The sequence below is a fragment of the Sorex fumeus genome, unplaced genomic scaffold, assembly GCF_029834395.1.
Source record: "Sorex fumeus unplaced genomic scaffold, SorFum_2.1 ptg000169l, whole genome shotgun sequence".
Classification (NCBI taxonomy): Eukaryota; Metazoa; Chordata; class Mammalia; order Eulipotyphla; family Soricidae; genus Sorex; species Sorex fumeus.
This window is the reverse complement of record NW_026606226.1, coordinates 4,957,929-4,974,213: the sequence shown is the minus strand read 5'-3', so window position 1 is coordinate 4,974,213 and position 16,285 is coordinate 4,957,929. Positions and strand designations below refer to the sequence as shown.

At 42.5% G+C, this 16,285-nt stretch overlaps 1 protein-coding gene across 1 annotated transcript in view; it reads right to left on the bottom strand.

Moving 5' to 3' along the window:
• The window catches only part of ZW10 (zw10 kinetochore protein), a 30,095-nt gene continuing 13,810 nt past the window's right edge, over nt 1-16,285 (bottom strand). Inside the window, exons 9-16 of the mRNA XM_056107570.1 lie at nt 15,624-15,806; nt 12,674-12,909; nt 9,487-9,558; nt 8,382-8,551; nt 6,262-6,392; nt 5,520-5,651; nt 4,431-4,633; nt 1-659 (exon numbers count right to left, since the gene is read on the bottom strand). Coding sequence (XP_055963545.1) covers nt 539-659; nt 4,431-4,633; nt 5,520-5,651; nt 6,262-6,392; nt 8,382-8,551; nt 9,487-9,558; nt 12,674-12,909; nt 15,624-15,806 — 1,248 coding nt within the window. The 3' untranslated portion in view covers nt 1-538. The remainder of the gene's footprint in view (nt 660-4,430; nt 4,634-5,519; nt 5,652-6,261; nt 6,393-8,381; nt 8,552-9,486; nt 9,559-12,673; nt 12,910-15,623; nt 15,807-16,285) is intronic.

Genomic DNA, 16,285 nt, shown 5'->3' with positions numbered 1-16,285 from the left:
TCTGAAAAGCATTATTTATTATTTATTAGAAAGAAATAATAAAGAATGCCTCCTTAATTTCCACAAAGCCAGACGTGTTCTCCCCTCTAAAATATATCTCCTATTTGCTTATAAATTTTTTTACCCTGAGTTATGGAAATCTATTAGAAAGAAATAGTAGATTTCTGAAAAATAGATTCCTTGACTCAAGACAGGGTCTACATTTGCAATGGATACAGTTCCCCAAGGCCCAGGAAACATCACAAAGTACATGGCTTTAGCAGTTTCTTCTCCACAGAGGATAACTACAAAGTCAATGAACTGAGGTACTTTACTTAATGTCTGAACATCCAGTTCTTCAACAGAGCCTCATACTGGCCAAGAGGTAAAGCACTGTGATGTGAAATCAACCTTCCATGATAAACTGGCTCACCAAATTCAATGCATTAAAAAATAAAATGCAATGCCAAGTCACTGGTTCTGGTGAAATCTTTAAGAGAGTAACTATGCCAACGGAGGAATCCACATAGTCAGGCATGGCTTTCTCCAGCAGGTGAAACTATTTAATCTTAGCGAGGGCAGCCGCTCTTCTTTCTGTGTTCTGGAACAAGGCACGGATTAAAGCTTTGACTTCACTGGATGAGAATGCAGCTGCCAAGGGCCCCTTTCCATCTGCCCACCTGCAAAACAAAAGACAAAACTCAAGACTTCCTGTTTGTCTCTGAATGGCGGGCAAGATTCAAACTCAGCTCCCCTGAAGGCGATTCAGGGGATTGAGCAGGAGAGCACTTGCCTCTCATGCTTGAGGCCCTGCGCTGGATCATACCACCCCCCCCCACACACACACACACAACACCACACACACAAACCACATACACATACCACACCACATCACACCACACACAAGCTTATATGATCCCAAATAGTTCTCCATTTTATTTATTTTTTTGAGACAATGAAATTTTTTTTTAAATTTTTTAAAAAACTCTTATCTTTATTATTTATTTATTGCTTTTTGGGTCACACCTGGCCATGTTCAGGGGTTACTCCTGGCTCTGCACTCAGGAATTACCCCTGGAAGTGCTCAGGGGACCATATGGGATGCTGGGAATCGAACCTGGGTCGGCTGCGAGCAAGGCAAACACCCTACCCACTGTGCTATCACTCCAGCCTCTAGTTCTCCATTTTAAATGGAAATAAAATGATACCCACATATCCCCTCTTCTCTATTGATCTCTGCTCTAATTCCTGACTCTTCTGTTTGTTTGCTGTGTTTTTTGGTGGCGTTTTTGTTTTTAATTTTTTCGTATAGGGCCATACCTGGCAATGCTCAGAGCTTACTCCTGACTCTGTGCTCAGGGATCACTCCCGGAAGGCCTGGGGAAATTGCACGGGATGCTGAGGACGGCACCTGGGTCAGCCAAATGCAAAGCAAGAGCCCTACCTGCTGAACTATTGCTCCGGACCCAAATGTCTACTGCATTTTGTATCAGCATAGATGAAGAGACCACATTAAGAAGGTAAGACAGTTCTCCCTTCTTATGAATCACCAAACCTTGCTTCAGCTTCATAATTACAACCATATTCTTATACAGTCATAGTCTTGGGTTCTGTAGGTACTTTCAAAAAGTGAGTCACAATACATGTCCCCACAAAATCAAGGAAACAAAGATCAGATCAACTATCCTTTGACAGACCACAATATTTTGAGAAGGGAAATTCGTTGCAAACAAAAGAAAAAAAGACACAAAGACTTGGATGTCAAGCAAAATAAATAAGGACTTTCTGAATTAAAAAAAGATCTTTAAAAATAAGAATCTCTGAAAAATAAAATAAGATACAGAATCAAGCAAGCAAATGCCTCAAAGCAACAGAACTAAAGAGCTGGTCTATAGAACTGAGGTTACTTGAGGGGTGGGAAGTGGTTTGGTAGGTGGGAGGGATCTTTGGGACAACAGTAAAGGGAAGAGGTGCCTGTGGTATGGAGCTTTGTAAATATGAAGCAACATGTAACAGTGCTGTAAATCATGGTACCTCAAAAATAATAACTTGAGTCACAAGCAACAAATCTTAACTGCCCAAAAAACTGTATTAAAAAAAAAATATATATATATATACGTTTGAGGACCTAGCAATGCAAAAACAAACAAAAAACCAACAACAGCAAAAGACATAGAGCATTTCCAATAACAAAATCACACACGGGGCCGGAGCGATAGCACAGTGGGTAGGGCGTTTGGCTTACACGCAGCCGACCCGGGTTTTATTCCCAGCATCCCATATGGTCCCCTGAGCACCGCCAGGAGTAATTCCTGAGTGCGGAGTCAGGAGTAACCCCTGAGTATCGTCAGGTGTGACCCAAAAAGCAAAAAACAATAATAATAAAATTAAATTTAATTTAAAAAAAAATCACACACAACCTCATAAAGAGGCATTTTACGAGAGAAGGAATATGAATGAGTTAAAGAATTTTTTTAAAAAAAGATGCTCAACTTCATCAGAATTTAAGGAAATACAAACTGAAGTAACAATGAGTCACCATTTCACACCATTTAAAACCTGATATACCAGTAATACAAAGTACTGATAAAAATGTGATAAAATTGAATAACTGAAGTGTCTGTGTATTAGGAAAAAATTCAGTAGTGAAAATGAACTGTCGTGATATACATACTACCATGAAATGAATTTCAAAAGATAGTACTGAAAAAGGGCTGGAGCTATAGCACAGCGGGTAGGGCGTTTGTCTTGCACATGGCCGACCTGGCTGACCCAGGTTCGATTCCTCTGCCCCTCTAAGAGAGCCCAGCAAGCTACTGAGAGTATCTCGCCCATGCAGCAAAGCCTGGCAAGCTCCCCGTGACGTATTCGATATGCCAAACACAGTAACAACAAGTCTCAAAATGGAGATGTTTTTGGGCCTGCTCGAGCAAATCAATGAACAACCGGAGGACAGTACGAAAAAAAAGTTATAGAAGATTACACTTACAGGATGTTTCAAAAATGAGCAAGTCTAAACATTATATTATTTAGGGATACATGCAATATGGTAAAACTGTTTTTAAAAGGCAAGAAAATAACCAAAAGGTCAACTGCCTCTGAGGGCAAACATTTGAAAAGAAAGCACAAGGGTCTTTAAGGCAAGGGCAGTATTTTTCTTAAAGTGGGTAAGAGATACACAAACATTTATTCTTTCTATTTAAATTCTGAAAACATTATATATTTCCTCACCTATATGTAACTTTTTTGAAAAATGTTTAAGCTATATGATGAGAGGTGTAGTTTTTTTGAAAAAAAAAATCCCTCAACTCAATATTATCTTTACTGAAATCTCTGGGAGAAAAAAAAATTGTATGAGGCACTTTTAAAAATAAAGTATTTTAGTTGATTTCAGAATAACAAAAAGAAAAGTTCTTATCTGCTGCCCTCTGGAGTCTAATACTTACAGCTTTCTTTCTTACCGACTAGAGATAACAATAAAAATCAAAATTGGGGCAGGACGGAGGAGGTTTAAAAAAAAAATTAAAATTTGTATAAAATTCAACTTAGAAATATTGATGTGAGTTTTTGCAAGTAGAAATCTCATTTATATTGTTTCAGAATGAACAATTATTTGCTGAGAACAACTCTGGCACTTCCAGGATGATTAGCCTAATATATAACCTGTGACAAATCATGCTGAAGCAGACAGATCAGTTGCCTTTTTTGTGCTTATACTGCTTCATCTCTAAAACAACAGAGGACCCCCCAACACACACCTCCCTGCAGAGAAACTGTGAGTTAGGTGCTCGTCATTTCTTAAGGAGAAGAGTCACTTCTCTGTTCACATCTTAAAGTCCATCTTAGGGCCTAGAAGTTTTTCAAAGCAAAGCCTATGTCTTGTACACAGGAGAGCCCAGTTCGATCCCTGACACCAAAAAAGAGCACTGTAGCACTGTCCTCCCGTTGTTCATTGACTTGCTAGAGTGGGCCCAGTAATGTCTCCATTGTGAGACTTCTTGTTATTGTGTTTGGCATATCAAATACCTCATGGGTAGCTTGCCAGGCTTTGCCAGGCGGGTGAGATACTCTCGGTAGCTTGCCGGGCTCTCCAAGTGGGGCGGAGGAATCGAACCCGGGTCGACCGGGTCAGCTGCGTGCAAGGCAAACGCTCTACCCACTGTGCTATTGCTCCAGTCCACCAAAAAAGAAAATGCAACAAAAAACAAAAACACCTGCCTTAGACTGGGCCACTACTTGGCTGCAGGCCCAGAGGCCCAAAGAATCCCCAGCACCCCCAGGCAGAGCAACAACGCCTCCTCAGACCCTTACATGGAACTACATGCCCATTTGGCCAAAGTGGCAAAGGGTCTCTCAGGCTTCCAGAGCACAGGGAAAAGTGCTGCTACCCATGTCAGAATACTCTTACAGTTGTGAAGCGATAAATGTCTCCAGAGAAGCTCTATACCCACCGGTCCCCAATTTCTTGCAGGTTGGCTTGTAACATCATCATTAATTCTTTGAACGGCATCCACTTTGGCACATACACGGGGACCTCCTCCTGGTATTTCCTATTCTTGCTGTCTTCAGAGAGAGGTGTAAATACTTGGGGGCCTTCATCCATCACTGTTTTACACAAGGAATGTAGTCTATCACCGTCTTCAGTCGAGATGTCCTAGTTTAACACACAGGGAACACAAGAGAAGAATTGGGCCCGTTTAGAACAGGAAATCGTAGATCTTTGGTACATGCAGTCCATGGGCTCAAGTCATTAAAGTATTTTCCAATCAATTACTAACCTGACTCAACCCAAGATTCCATCGGCAGTTTTAAAGCTAGAAGGTCACAAATTTATGCTTTAACAGATTGTCAATAATTTCGTTTGCCTGCATGAAAGAGATTATTTCTCCAGGAGAATGTGGCAGGGATCCCTGGCAAAGCATGGGATACATAACCAGACTGATACTGTAAAAAGGGTTTGACCAGTCTATGCATTAGGAACATCAGCTGCACAGTCTAGGCCATTTTCCTCTAGGGTCAACATATGTATAACAGCAGCAGCAGCAAGGTGATCAAACAATGATACCTACACAAAGCCACATTCACCTTATGTCTTAGGGACTTTGCCTAATTTTCAACTTCTTCATTCATAACTTACAAATGCTACATAGAGAATCAGTGGAATCCCCTTTTTTGAGGAGGTCACATTGGTTCTGTGCTCAGGAATCACTCCTGGAGGTGCTCAGAGGACCCTCTGCAGTGCTGGGAATCCAACCTGGGTTGGCCACAGGAAAGGGAAGCGTCTTTCCCGTTACTCTACCACTCTGGTCCCATAACCCGACTTTATTATTTAAACTTGCAATGAGCAAGTCTCCAACAAATTAAGAGAGAAATAAGACAAAAGTGAAAAAAAGAACAGTATGAGCTTGACAGGCAACATGGAACAATTCTTTCTGCCACTGTTGATTAAACAGGAAACTTCAACATCCCTTTGTTAATAAAGTGACAATCTGGGATAAGAATTGAGCCTCAAGACTGGTGAGGCAGCTAATGACTCTTACCTCAAGAGCTGTGATTCTGACAATGATCTCAGCAATTGCCGTATTGAGCAAAGTCCCCATAGCCTTACAATATATGTTAACGGGCAGGACATCCTGCCACACAACTCCAAGTCTCTTTAGTTGGTGGAGTACCTGTCGGAAGAACACGGTATTTACATGCAACAGACCGTTACAGCTCGTATTTTTAAGATTTCCATTCCTAAATTGGGTGTTTCCTCAAGAGGCATTTCTTTAAAGGTGAGGTAAACCTGAAATAAATGCCTCTGGGAATATTCAACCTTAAGTGATAACACTGGCTACAGGAAAAGCAGACCTACCCCGACGGGAAAATGCACTGGAAGGATAAGTCACTAAGGAAAGAGGGGCACTGAGCTGAGACCCAATATTTTAAATTTCACAAATCCGAGTTCATGGCCTAATATTTGCTATGACAAACTTCTCGGATAACTAGTCATTCTATTGGGAAGATGAAAAATAGGCCCCCATCCTTTGGCTTGGTGGAACAGAAAAGAAACAAGAGTCTAAAAGGTTCTAAACTTCCCCCTGGGAGTGTAAGAAATCAACCGGGCTATTAAAAACCAAGGGGAGCGGAGCTGGGAAAGGGACTCGCGGGAAAGTGGACACATGCATACCCAAGACCAAGGTTCAATTCCTAGTACCGAAAGAGAGAAGAGGAGAGGGGTGGGGTGGGGACAGGCTTCTAAAGACAGAGGACCAAGTGCAGAGTTCCAAGGTCGCCCACCTGTCGGACTGCTTTATTTGCTGCAGAAAAATTCTCTTCGTCATCCATGTTGGAAAAATTTCTAGCACTTGATAATCTTTCCAGAAGCTCTCCTTTCTGTGCCCGCATTTGGGCTAAAAAACATTCTGTCCCTAGGGTGGGGGAGGGGGAGGAGAAGAAAAGAATTCGAAAAGTTGTTCGACTGCAAAACCAGAGTGGAACAGGAGAGGCCGGCATGAGAGGTGTGCAGCTGGGTAGCCCAAATGAAGGCAGCTGTTGCGTAACACGTCCAAGCTGCCCCAAGGCTCCCGAGAAATGAGTCCTACATGTCCAGGTGTGGTCCCAGCACGGCACTGGGAGTCACCCAACTATTGCCAGGTGTGGCCACAGTCCCCTATTTTTTTTTTCTTTTTGGGTCACACCCAGTGATGCTCAGGTGTTACTCCTGGCTCTGCACTCAGGAATCACTCCTGACGGTGCTTGGGAGACCATATGGGAAGCTGGGTATCGAACCCAGGTCAGCCGCGTGCAAGGCAAATGCCCTCCCCGCTGTGCTATCGCTGCAGCCCCATCTTTCTTAATTTCTTCCAGTAAGTTAGCCAGCGTCTCCATGATCCACTCTCAGAAAATAAGTCTTCCCCAAGTGTCCAAAGTCTGAACAGAAAAATTATCTGTATGTGAGGTTTTGTTCCCCCTTCGGCCTCCTCTTACACTTCCTGTTTTATCTCTGTGGGGCTGACTCTCGACATTTTAATCAGATCGGCCTGATTAAAAGTCTTTCAGTACTCCTGAACGCTTGCTTCCTGGACATTTTTGCTCACACAAGACCCGTAAGTGTTCTACCATGATGTCTTCCATTGCAAACTATGGTCTCTGAGGTTTCTGAACCCCTTCCTTCAGCATTAAGAGCCAGTGAGGTATCTTCAACAATATTTTTCCACTGAGACTGACTCATGTACTCCTGTATTTACTCTTTCTATAAAAAAAAAAAAGGTGGGGGGAGGGAACGGCCAGAGCAGGTAGGGTGTTTGCCTTGCACCTGGCTGAGCTTGGTACGATCTGAGCACCCCCAGGAGTAATTCCTGAGTGTACAGTCAAAAGTAACCCTGAATATTGCCAGGTGTGATCCAAAAAGGAAAAAAAAGGAAAAAAAAAAGATTTTGTTTTCAATTGTCTATACCACCTAACAAAAAAGTCAGAACCTGACAAAGTCAGGAATCCATACAGATCATTTGCTTTTCTTAGCCTATTAATATGATGGGCATTTATTTGCCCTTCCTTTATTTTGATTTTTTAATAATCCCTAGTAAAGCTAATAAGGGAGGGAGAAGGAAGAATGGGGGAGGCCTGTCTTGAGGCTTGTTAAATAATCACTTCTAGTCAATAATCACTTCTAGTGATTATTCTTGTTTTCTTGTTGTCTGTCTTTGCCACCTGCGGCCAGGTGTGTGGCAGGGCTCAGGGCTTACTCCTGGCAGTGTTTGGAGGACCATAAAAGGTGCGAGAGATCAAAACACACCCGTCGCGTGCAAAGCAAGTGCCTTACCCACTGTACTATCTCTCTGGCCCTTACAGTTAGTTCTTACTAACAATGCTAACAGTCACCAAAAAAATTATTATGTGCAATTCTATGGAAATAATTCTGATTTAGTGAATTCAGCGCATACTAGCTATGCGGTCTGTAACTCTAACGTCCCATAAAATGATGTTCTGAAAAAGCAAAGCTTCCATACTGACTGTAGTTACTCCTTTACAAAATTCAGAACAAGGGCTGGAGAGATAGCACAGTGGGTAGGACATTTGCTTTGCATGCAGCTGACCCGAGTTCGACTCCCAGCATCCCATACGGTCCCTTGAGCACTGCCTGGAGCAATTCCTGAGTGCAGAGCAGAGCCAGGAGAAGTAACCCCTGAGCATCACTGGGTGTGACCCAAAATGCAAAAAAAAAAAAAAAAAAACAAAAAACCAGGAACCAAGAATGCATGCAAATTAAATGTGCTGCATCCCTCCCACTAGCCAGGGAAGCTCAGGACCCCCACCTCATTTCTCATTTTGAATCGCTTCACCCATAAATTAGGAAGATTACCAAACTGAAAAGCGGCACAATCAGCACGATTTCTTAAAGTTAAGGTATCGGTTACCAAGTCTCCTGAAGCCAGGAACAAGATCCACAAAAGTGGTCGTGCCATCACAAAGAATGGGAGCAAGACGTGATCGGAACTGATGGCCCAGCGTGAGCAAGTGATGTGCGATGAACATACAATTGTTGTGGTGAATGGCAGCCAACTGGGGCAGTTTCTGAAGATTCTCCCTGGGATGAGGGATTGAAAAAGAAACCACTAGTTATTAAACTGAGGTTTGGTGGTTGGTGAAAAGTGACTACTCTATTTTGGGGGGGGGGGGGGCATTAGGTGCTCAGGCTTACTCCTGGCTCTATGCTCAGGGATCACTCCTTAGAGTGCTTGGGGGACCATACGCAGGTCCAGGGACCAAACTGGGGCCTACTGCACACGAGGCTAGTGCCTTATCCCCCATGCTGTCTCTCCTGCCTTAAGTTACTACACTTTTCAGGTTTTCAGGTATTTCTAGGCTCTAATTGTCTATTCTAAACGCTGTGCATCACCAGAAGCAAGCACATCACTGGGCGAGAGTACAGCAGGTAGGGCCTTGCACATGACCGACCTAGGTTCAATCCCCAGCATCCCATATGGTCCCCCAAACTCCACCAGGAGTAATTCCTGAGTGCAGAGCTAGGAGTAACCCCTGTGCATTGTCGCTGCGTGTGACCCCAAAAACAAAAACAAAAACCCCCAGATTTAAAAAAAAAAAAAAAGAAAAAGAAGAAGCAAGCACATCACTCCCACCCAACCGAGTGAGGTTGTTTTATCCCAGTGATCCACAAGAGGACAAGGAAATGTGCAGGTTTGCTATTTCTACTCTTTGGACTGAAAATTTAACACAGTGATGCAATTAATTCCCTTCAAAGTCAGCCTGGAGAAGCAGAGAAAAGCCTCACGCAGGAGGTGCAGTTTCCAACCAAGTAGGACCCGGTTCTCTAAGCACTGCTAAAACTATAGTCTAAGCAGCCCTAAATACCACCTTGTACATCCCCACCCTGCCAAGAGAAGTCAACATTAATGAGTGAACAGGAAAACAGATGTACTTCCCTTTCCTGTTTCTAACCTGATTTGCAAATATCTTAGACATACGCGTTACACTTTAGAAGTCGGACACAGTGGCACTTACTTGTGATATGTTGGTACAACATCATGGAACAGATGGAAGATATTCCTCACGGAGTAAAAAAGCTGAACAGCACTAAGAAGAAAAACACAGATGCAACAGAAAAACGTAAGGAAATGGAGGAAAAGAATTCAAACGTGCACCTTAAGTGAGCGTCAGCAAATTCAATCTACGGTTCCAGAGCGCGCCTGAGCCTGAGGCCGCTTCTGAAAACGCCGTGAATCAAGATGGAAATTGCGCCTCAACTGCCATTTATTAACCAGATTGCAGTCCTGAAAACCTAGGTCCATTAATAATTTAAGCCGCAAGGCCTCCAACCCCAAATTTCTTTTCCATTTATCAATCTGTGCTCTGCTGGTACCCAGAGCATCCCATCCTTTCAGTAACAACTGGAACTAAGCCTCGAGCAAATGTCACCCGTCGCTGGAGCGCTCGGCAAAGGGCAAGGTATCAATAAAGGCATTCGCCGGGTTCTTTAAAATCAGGCTGACTTTCAGCTTTCACCTTTTCTCCTTCCCACCCCAAAGCAAGGAGATGAATCAACAACTCTAGGTTAGAATCTAACCTCAAGGTTTTTTTGTTTTGTTTTGTTTTGTTTTCCCTTTAAATCTGGCCTTAGAATACCTGAAGAGTATTATTAAAATGCACTTAGAGCAAACAGAAGGTTTGTATAGCTCACTTCTACTCAAGGATATCTTTTAACTCTGTACCTGGAAAAAGTCACAGGAATTCCACAAATATTTAGAAAGTAAAGTCACAGTTAACACACACCCTCTGATGCTGTTACGATCTGATCACTATCAGTGCTGTTATGATCTGATCACTATGACATCTGATTAAATTTTATTTTTATTTTGCTACCTAAGTTGCTCTTTAAGTTGTTTACAGTTTAATAATGGTGAAGTGGGCTCTTGTATTTAATATATCCAGTGTGTTTTTAATATATCCGGTTCAGTAATTAGCTTTTAGTGGGAAGAGTGCCAATAAGCATTAGTTTATGAGAATATTATTTGGTCCTCTGTGATGTAAAAAAAAATTTAGAAAATATTACCTTGCATCTCTTACTTTTTGGTACATTTGAGGTGAATAATATAAGAAGGAGAAAACACCATTATGTGTTTTTTTTTTCTACTTTAAACTAAACTAGACGTGCCTATAAACATAATTCCTTAAAGGATCTTGCGAATATGTCCCTTAAACATCAGAGTAAAATTCAGCAATCTGTTTGCACGTAGAGATAAAAATTCAAACTCTAGATTGGGAAGGTGGCCCTGGAGAGCCAGGCACGCATGCTCGGGGTACACAGGACCCAGATAAACCCGCAGAAACCCAAAGTCCACCAAGCCCACTTGGCCATAACCCCGGAGGCCCCAACCCCACTGCGCATGGCCCCAGTGCTCTCTCAGCACAGTAGGGTTAATTGTGGGGGGCAGGAGGATGCCACTGGGGGCACCCTCAGCTGTGCTCCATGCTTACTCCTGGCTCTGCACTCAGGGATCACTCCTGGAAGGGCTTGGGGAACGACCTGGGGCACCAGGGATCAAACCCCGGTCCCTGCCCCTCTCAGCCCAGTTGGGCCCAAACAGCTCCATATCGTCAAGTCTCATCACTAAACTGTCCTTCCCAATAGGCAAAGTATTACTGAATGTGCCGGCCAGGCCCAGTGTGCCCACCTGAGTCAGCCCCTCCCTCAAAAACAAGAACAACCCTTAACCTCTAGAAGCCCAGGTGGAGATGCAATTGTATCACAGCATGCCCTAGCTACTATGGGCGCAAGAAGTAAAAACTGCTGCACGGGAATTCAAATTCAAAGCCTTCTGTAAGGGCCGGAGCAACAGGACAGCAGGGAGGGCATTTGCCTTGTTCATGGCTGACTTGTTTGCCTTGTTCATGGCTGACTCGGGTTTGATCCCCAAATATGGTCCCCCAAGCCCGCCAGGAGTGATCCCTGAGTACAGAACCAGGAGTAAGCCCTGAGCACTGGCAGATGTGGCCCCCAAAACCAAATAAATAAATAAAGCTTTTTGTAAATCTCTCCTGCAATCCCGTTAGGCGGTAGCCTGTCATATCTTTACTCACTTTCCTCTAAGAATATTCTATTAAACAGAAATTAAACATCTATCAAACAGAAATTCAGTAGGGCTGCAGAATGGAAATTGAAATATCCTGAATATAATGTCAGCATCATGAAAGGATATAATCAGATGTTTGGTACATTCCATTCTTTATCTGGCTATATAACACACTACTACTGCTTTGAAAATAACTAAAATGTGAGTTAACTAAGGCCTGGATTTCCACAGGGAAAATAAAACCTAAGCTAAAGGGACAGACCAAGCTGAAACAGATGGTAGAGCTATAACCACTACCACTAACGCCAAGACTAATAAGCATATTAATCATTCTCTAAGTAATATTCTAAGGTCTTTACGTGGGCCTCACCATGTAAAAATCACTTAATTCACAGAAAAAAAGTATAACAGCTTGTTGGTAAAACGTGATTAACAAAAATTAAATGATTTTGTTCATCATTCACATGTCACATGTATGTCAGTACAGTATATGCCAACTATAACATGTATGTCCACTATATAAGTATATTTTCATTTTTTTCATTTCATCATCCTGTTATTCGTCGATTGCCTCGAGCAGGCCCCAGTAACGTCTCTTTCATCCTAACATATAAGTATATGTTAACTATAAATAAAAATTCATGTTATTTCTAGGGGGAAAAGTAAAAAAACTCAAAGTCCTCCAACTAATTTTCTTTAAAAAAGTGGAGCTGGAGCGATAGCACAGCAGGTAGGGCGTTAGCCTTGCACGCTGCCGACCCGGGTTCGACTCCCAGCATCCCATCTGGTCCCCCGAGCACCGCCAGGAACAACTCCTGAGTGCAAAGCCAGGAGTAACCCCTGTGCAACGCCAGGTGTGACCCAAAAAGGAAAAACAAAGTATAGTCTACATAGATACGCATTTTGCCAAATGATAGCTTTTATTTATTTATTCTTTTTGGTTTGGGGACCACACTCTGTTGTGCTCAAAAGCTACTCCCACCTCAGTGCTCCAAGGCATCTCCTGGCCTGCTCAGGGATTAAACTCAGGGCTCCTACATGCAAAGCATACGCTCCAGTCAGCTGGGTTTTATCTTCAACCCAGTTTACAGCACTTTAGGATGATCCAAATGTCCTACCATTGATCGCTGCTGGTGGTCGCCTCTAGTAATGTCTGGTACGCAAGCTCCATTAAATCCTTCACAGACTCACTGATACGGCAGGGGGGGAAAGAGAACGTGTGTTGGTCCAGTGTACTTTCAGACTCCAAATTCACCTCTCTGTAGTCAGCTGTGGATACTTTCTGTACCGCTAACGGGTTGGCCTCATCGGGACTGGGTAAGTCTGGCACACTTATCTTAGAATCAGAAGTAATCTAGGTTCAAATAGAGAAACAGAAAGTGTAGTGCTCTCAGAATAATGCAAATGTAAGAAGCAACAAGGGATAAGATATTTATGAATTGCTTCTAAGATAATAAAAAACATGCCAACCCAGGGCTGGAGCAATAGCACAGCAGGTAGGGCATTTGCCTTGCACGCGGTCGACCTGGGTACGATTCCCACTTCCCATAGGGTCCCCCAGCACCGCCAGGAGTAATTCCGTAGTGCAGAGCCAGGAGTAACCCCTGTGCATCTCCAGGTGTGATCCAAAAAGGAAAAAAAATGCCAACTTGGGTTCAATCGCTGGTATCCCATATGGTTCCTGAAACATAACTAGGAGAAATTTCTGAACATAGAACAAGGAGTCACCCCTGAGCATTGACAGGTGTGGTCCCAAAACAAAAACAAACAAACAACAAACAAAACAAAAACAAAAATAACTGAAAGAGTTCAGTAAATGTCAGTATGTAAATGACGCTTGATATCATAAGAAATAGTAAACTACTTTACCATAACATTTCCCCAAGTAATCTCAACCTTGTTAGAAAGACCCAAACCTATGAAATGAGCCCGAAATACCAAGTAAATGGAAAAACCATCTTTCTCAGTCTAGACCATTAGATGGTTGCAGACAAAGATCATTCTGCATTCCAGTATCATTTAATCAATAATTTTCCACCAGAACATGTGCTCGCTTAGTCAAAGAATTTGTTCAGGCAAGCATATGCTCCCCTTTTAAAACAAACAAAATAAAACCTGTAGAGATTTGAGGGGAATGTGTAGTGACGCTGAAAACTGGCCAATGAACTTCCTGTTTAGAAGTAAACAGAGGGATCCAGAGAGGGCAGGGCGCTTGCCTCCTCCACCCAGATCCCCCATCTTCCAGTGTGTAGGCATTACACCCACCAACTGCGCCCAGCGCCGTGTAATCCCATCAACGGCCAAGACCCAGAGACTATAAAACCCTGCTCCCAGAATCACGTGGCCGCAAATGCGGCCGCACAACATCTTATTATCTAGTTCTTACTCTGGAGAACCTGGCAGGCTACCAAAAGTATCCTGCCCACACGGCAGAGTCAGGCAAACTCCCCATGGTGTATTTAATATGCCAAAAACAAATAACAATGATGGGTCTCATTCTCCTGACCCTGAAAAGAGCCTCAAATGTGGCACTTTTTAAATTCTCAGGGCTAAAAATCTGAATAAATCTGAGTGCCTGGGAACAGATGACTGGTTAAAGAAACTTTGAGTACATCTATACAGTGGAGTACTATGCAGCTGTTAGAAAAGACGAAGTCATAAAATTTACATACAAATGGTACTACGTGAAAAGTATCATGCTAAGTGAAATGAGTCAGAAAGAGAGGGACAGACATAGAAAGACTGCATTCATCTGGGGAATATAAAGTAACAAAATAGGAGACCAATATCCTAGAATAGTCCAGATAAGTTACAGGAGGTTTACTCCATGGCTTGAAGGCCAGCCGTACATGCTACAGGAAAGGGCAGCTTAGACAGAGAAGGGAACACCAAGTAAAGGGTGTTAGGAGGATTCTCCCAGGATGGGAGATGCATGCTGAAAGTAGACTATAGACCAAACATGTTTGCCACTCAATGCCTCTTTTGCAAACCCTAGCAAGCAAAAGGAGAGAAAGAACAAAAGGGAGTGCCCTGCCATAGAGGCAGGATGGTATGGGGGTATGGGAGGGTTGGGAGGGTTACTGGGATCATTGGTGGTGGAGAATGGGCACTGGTGGAGGAATGGGTACTTGATCATTGTATGATTGAAACCCAAGTACAAAAACCTGTAAGGTCAACAACTGTACCACATGGTGTTTCACTAATAAAAATAAATAAATAAAATCTCAGGGCTAGGACGAAGATGTTTCTGGGGCCTGCTCGAGGCAATCGATGAACAACAGGATGACAGTGATACAGTGATACATTATTATCATTTACCAACTATGAAAAAATCAGGAGCAAAAATCCAAAAAATGTGGTTAAATACAGTTAAAAAAGCAAATTACTCTCACTGCGTAGTAATCTGATTTTCCAGATAGTTGCTTATATTTTACATAGATCACACCTTTTTATTATTTATAACTTCGAAACATATCCATTGGTTTAACATTTCAGGGGACCATATGACCCTCCCTGCCAGCTCCCAGGATAATCCAAGGGGATCTTAGGTGAAAACTGTGTAAATGTCTCACAAAATGAGACTAGGGGCCAAACAATATGCCCAAGGACCACAGGAAAGAAAAAGATAGAGAAACGTTGTATTAATCTAAGCAATAAAGTCAACACTTCACAACAGGATATAATTCCTGTACATAATAACAGGATATAATCCTTCTACATAATAAGATCCAGTTATACCTATCACAAATTACATATTAAAAACTTAAGTAATAAAGTTGCGAAAAAGCTAAACAATGACATACCATCGAAATTCAACAGTAATCTATTACATTTATGAGGACTGTTTTCCAATTCATATAATGCTTTCAAGTGCATTACCCAATCTGAACCTCACCACATCAAATGAAAGAGGAAATTATTAGGAACACCTTAAAGGTAAGAAAATGTTTAGAAGATTAGGAACTTGCTTCCGGGAATTCTGGAACTGTTACCCTCTCTTCCACTTTACCATATTCATCTCAAAAATGAGCCGCTTCCTAATATAACATAATACTATAATCTTGGTACCTTCACTGTGTTGTGAATTTCAGAGGTCATTAGATTTCTAGCCATCACGATCACATCCTGACACTTCTTGTTGGCAAAGTGAGAATTTATGTTTCGGGCATATTGCAGCAGATCAGTGGTATCGCCTTTTAAAAATCTCATCTCCTTTAGAGAATTTTCAAATTCTTCAGTGGACTGTATGATCTGAGAAATTCAAAGGAAAAATTACACTGCATGTGTTTCCTTTTCAGCATTACAACTTCAAATCCAGGGTGAGGCGGATTGGTTAAAGGGGTTAGCATATAATATGGCTTTGTATGCAGGAGCCCCGGGTTCAATCCTCGGCACCCGGATTCCCCTAATCGTTGCAAGGGATCAATCCCTGAACACTGAGTCAGGAGTAGCTCTCAAGCACCACTAGGTGTAGCCCAAGAACAAGAGTAAAATAAAATTTAAAAAACTTCAAATCCAGAGAGAGAGGGTCACAGAGAGTACAGAAGACAGGGCCTTTCCCTTGCACGCAGCAAACCCAGGTTTGAATCTTGGAACCCCATGTGGCTCAAGCCCCACCGCGAGTAATCCCAGCGCTAGGAGTAAGCTTTGACACTGCCACGTGTGGCCCCGTAACAAAAAAACAAAGTATTATATTCTTTAAAAACATAATGAAAGGATAAACAATCTCC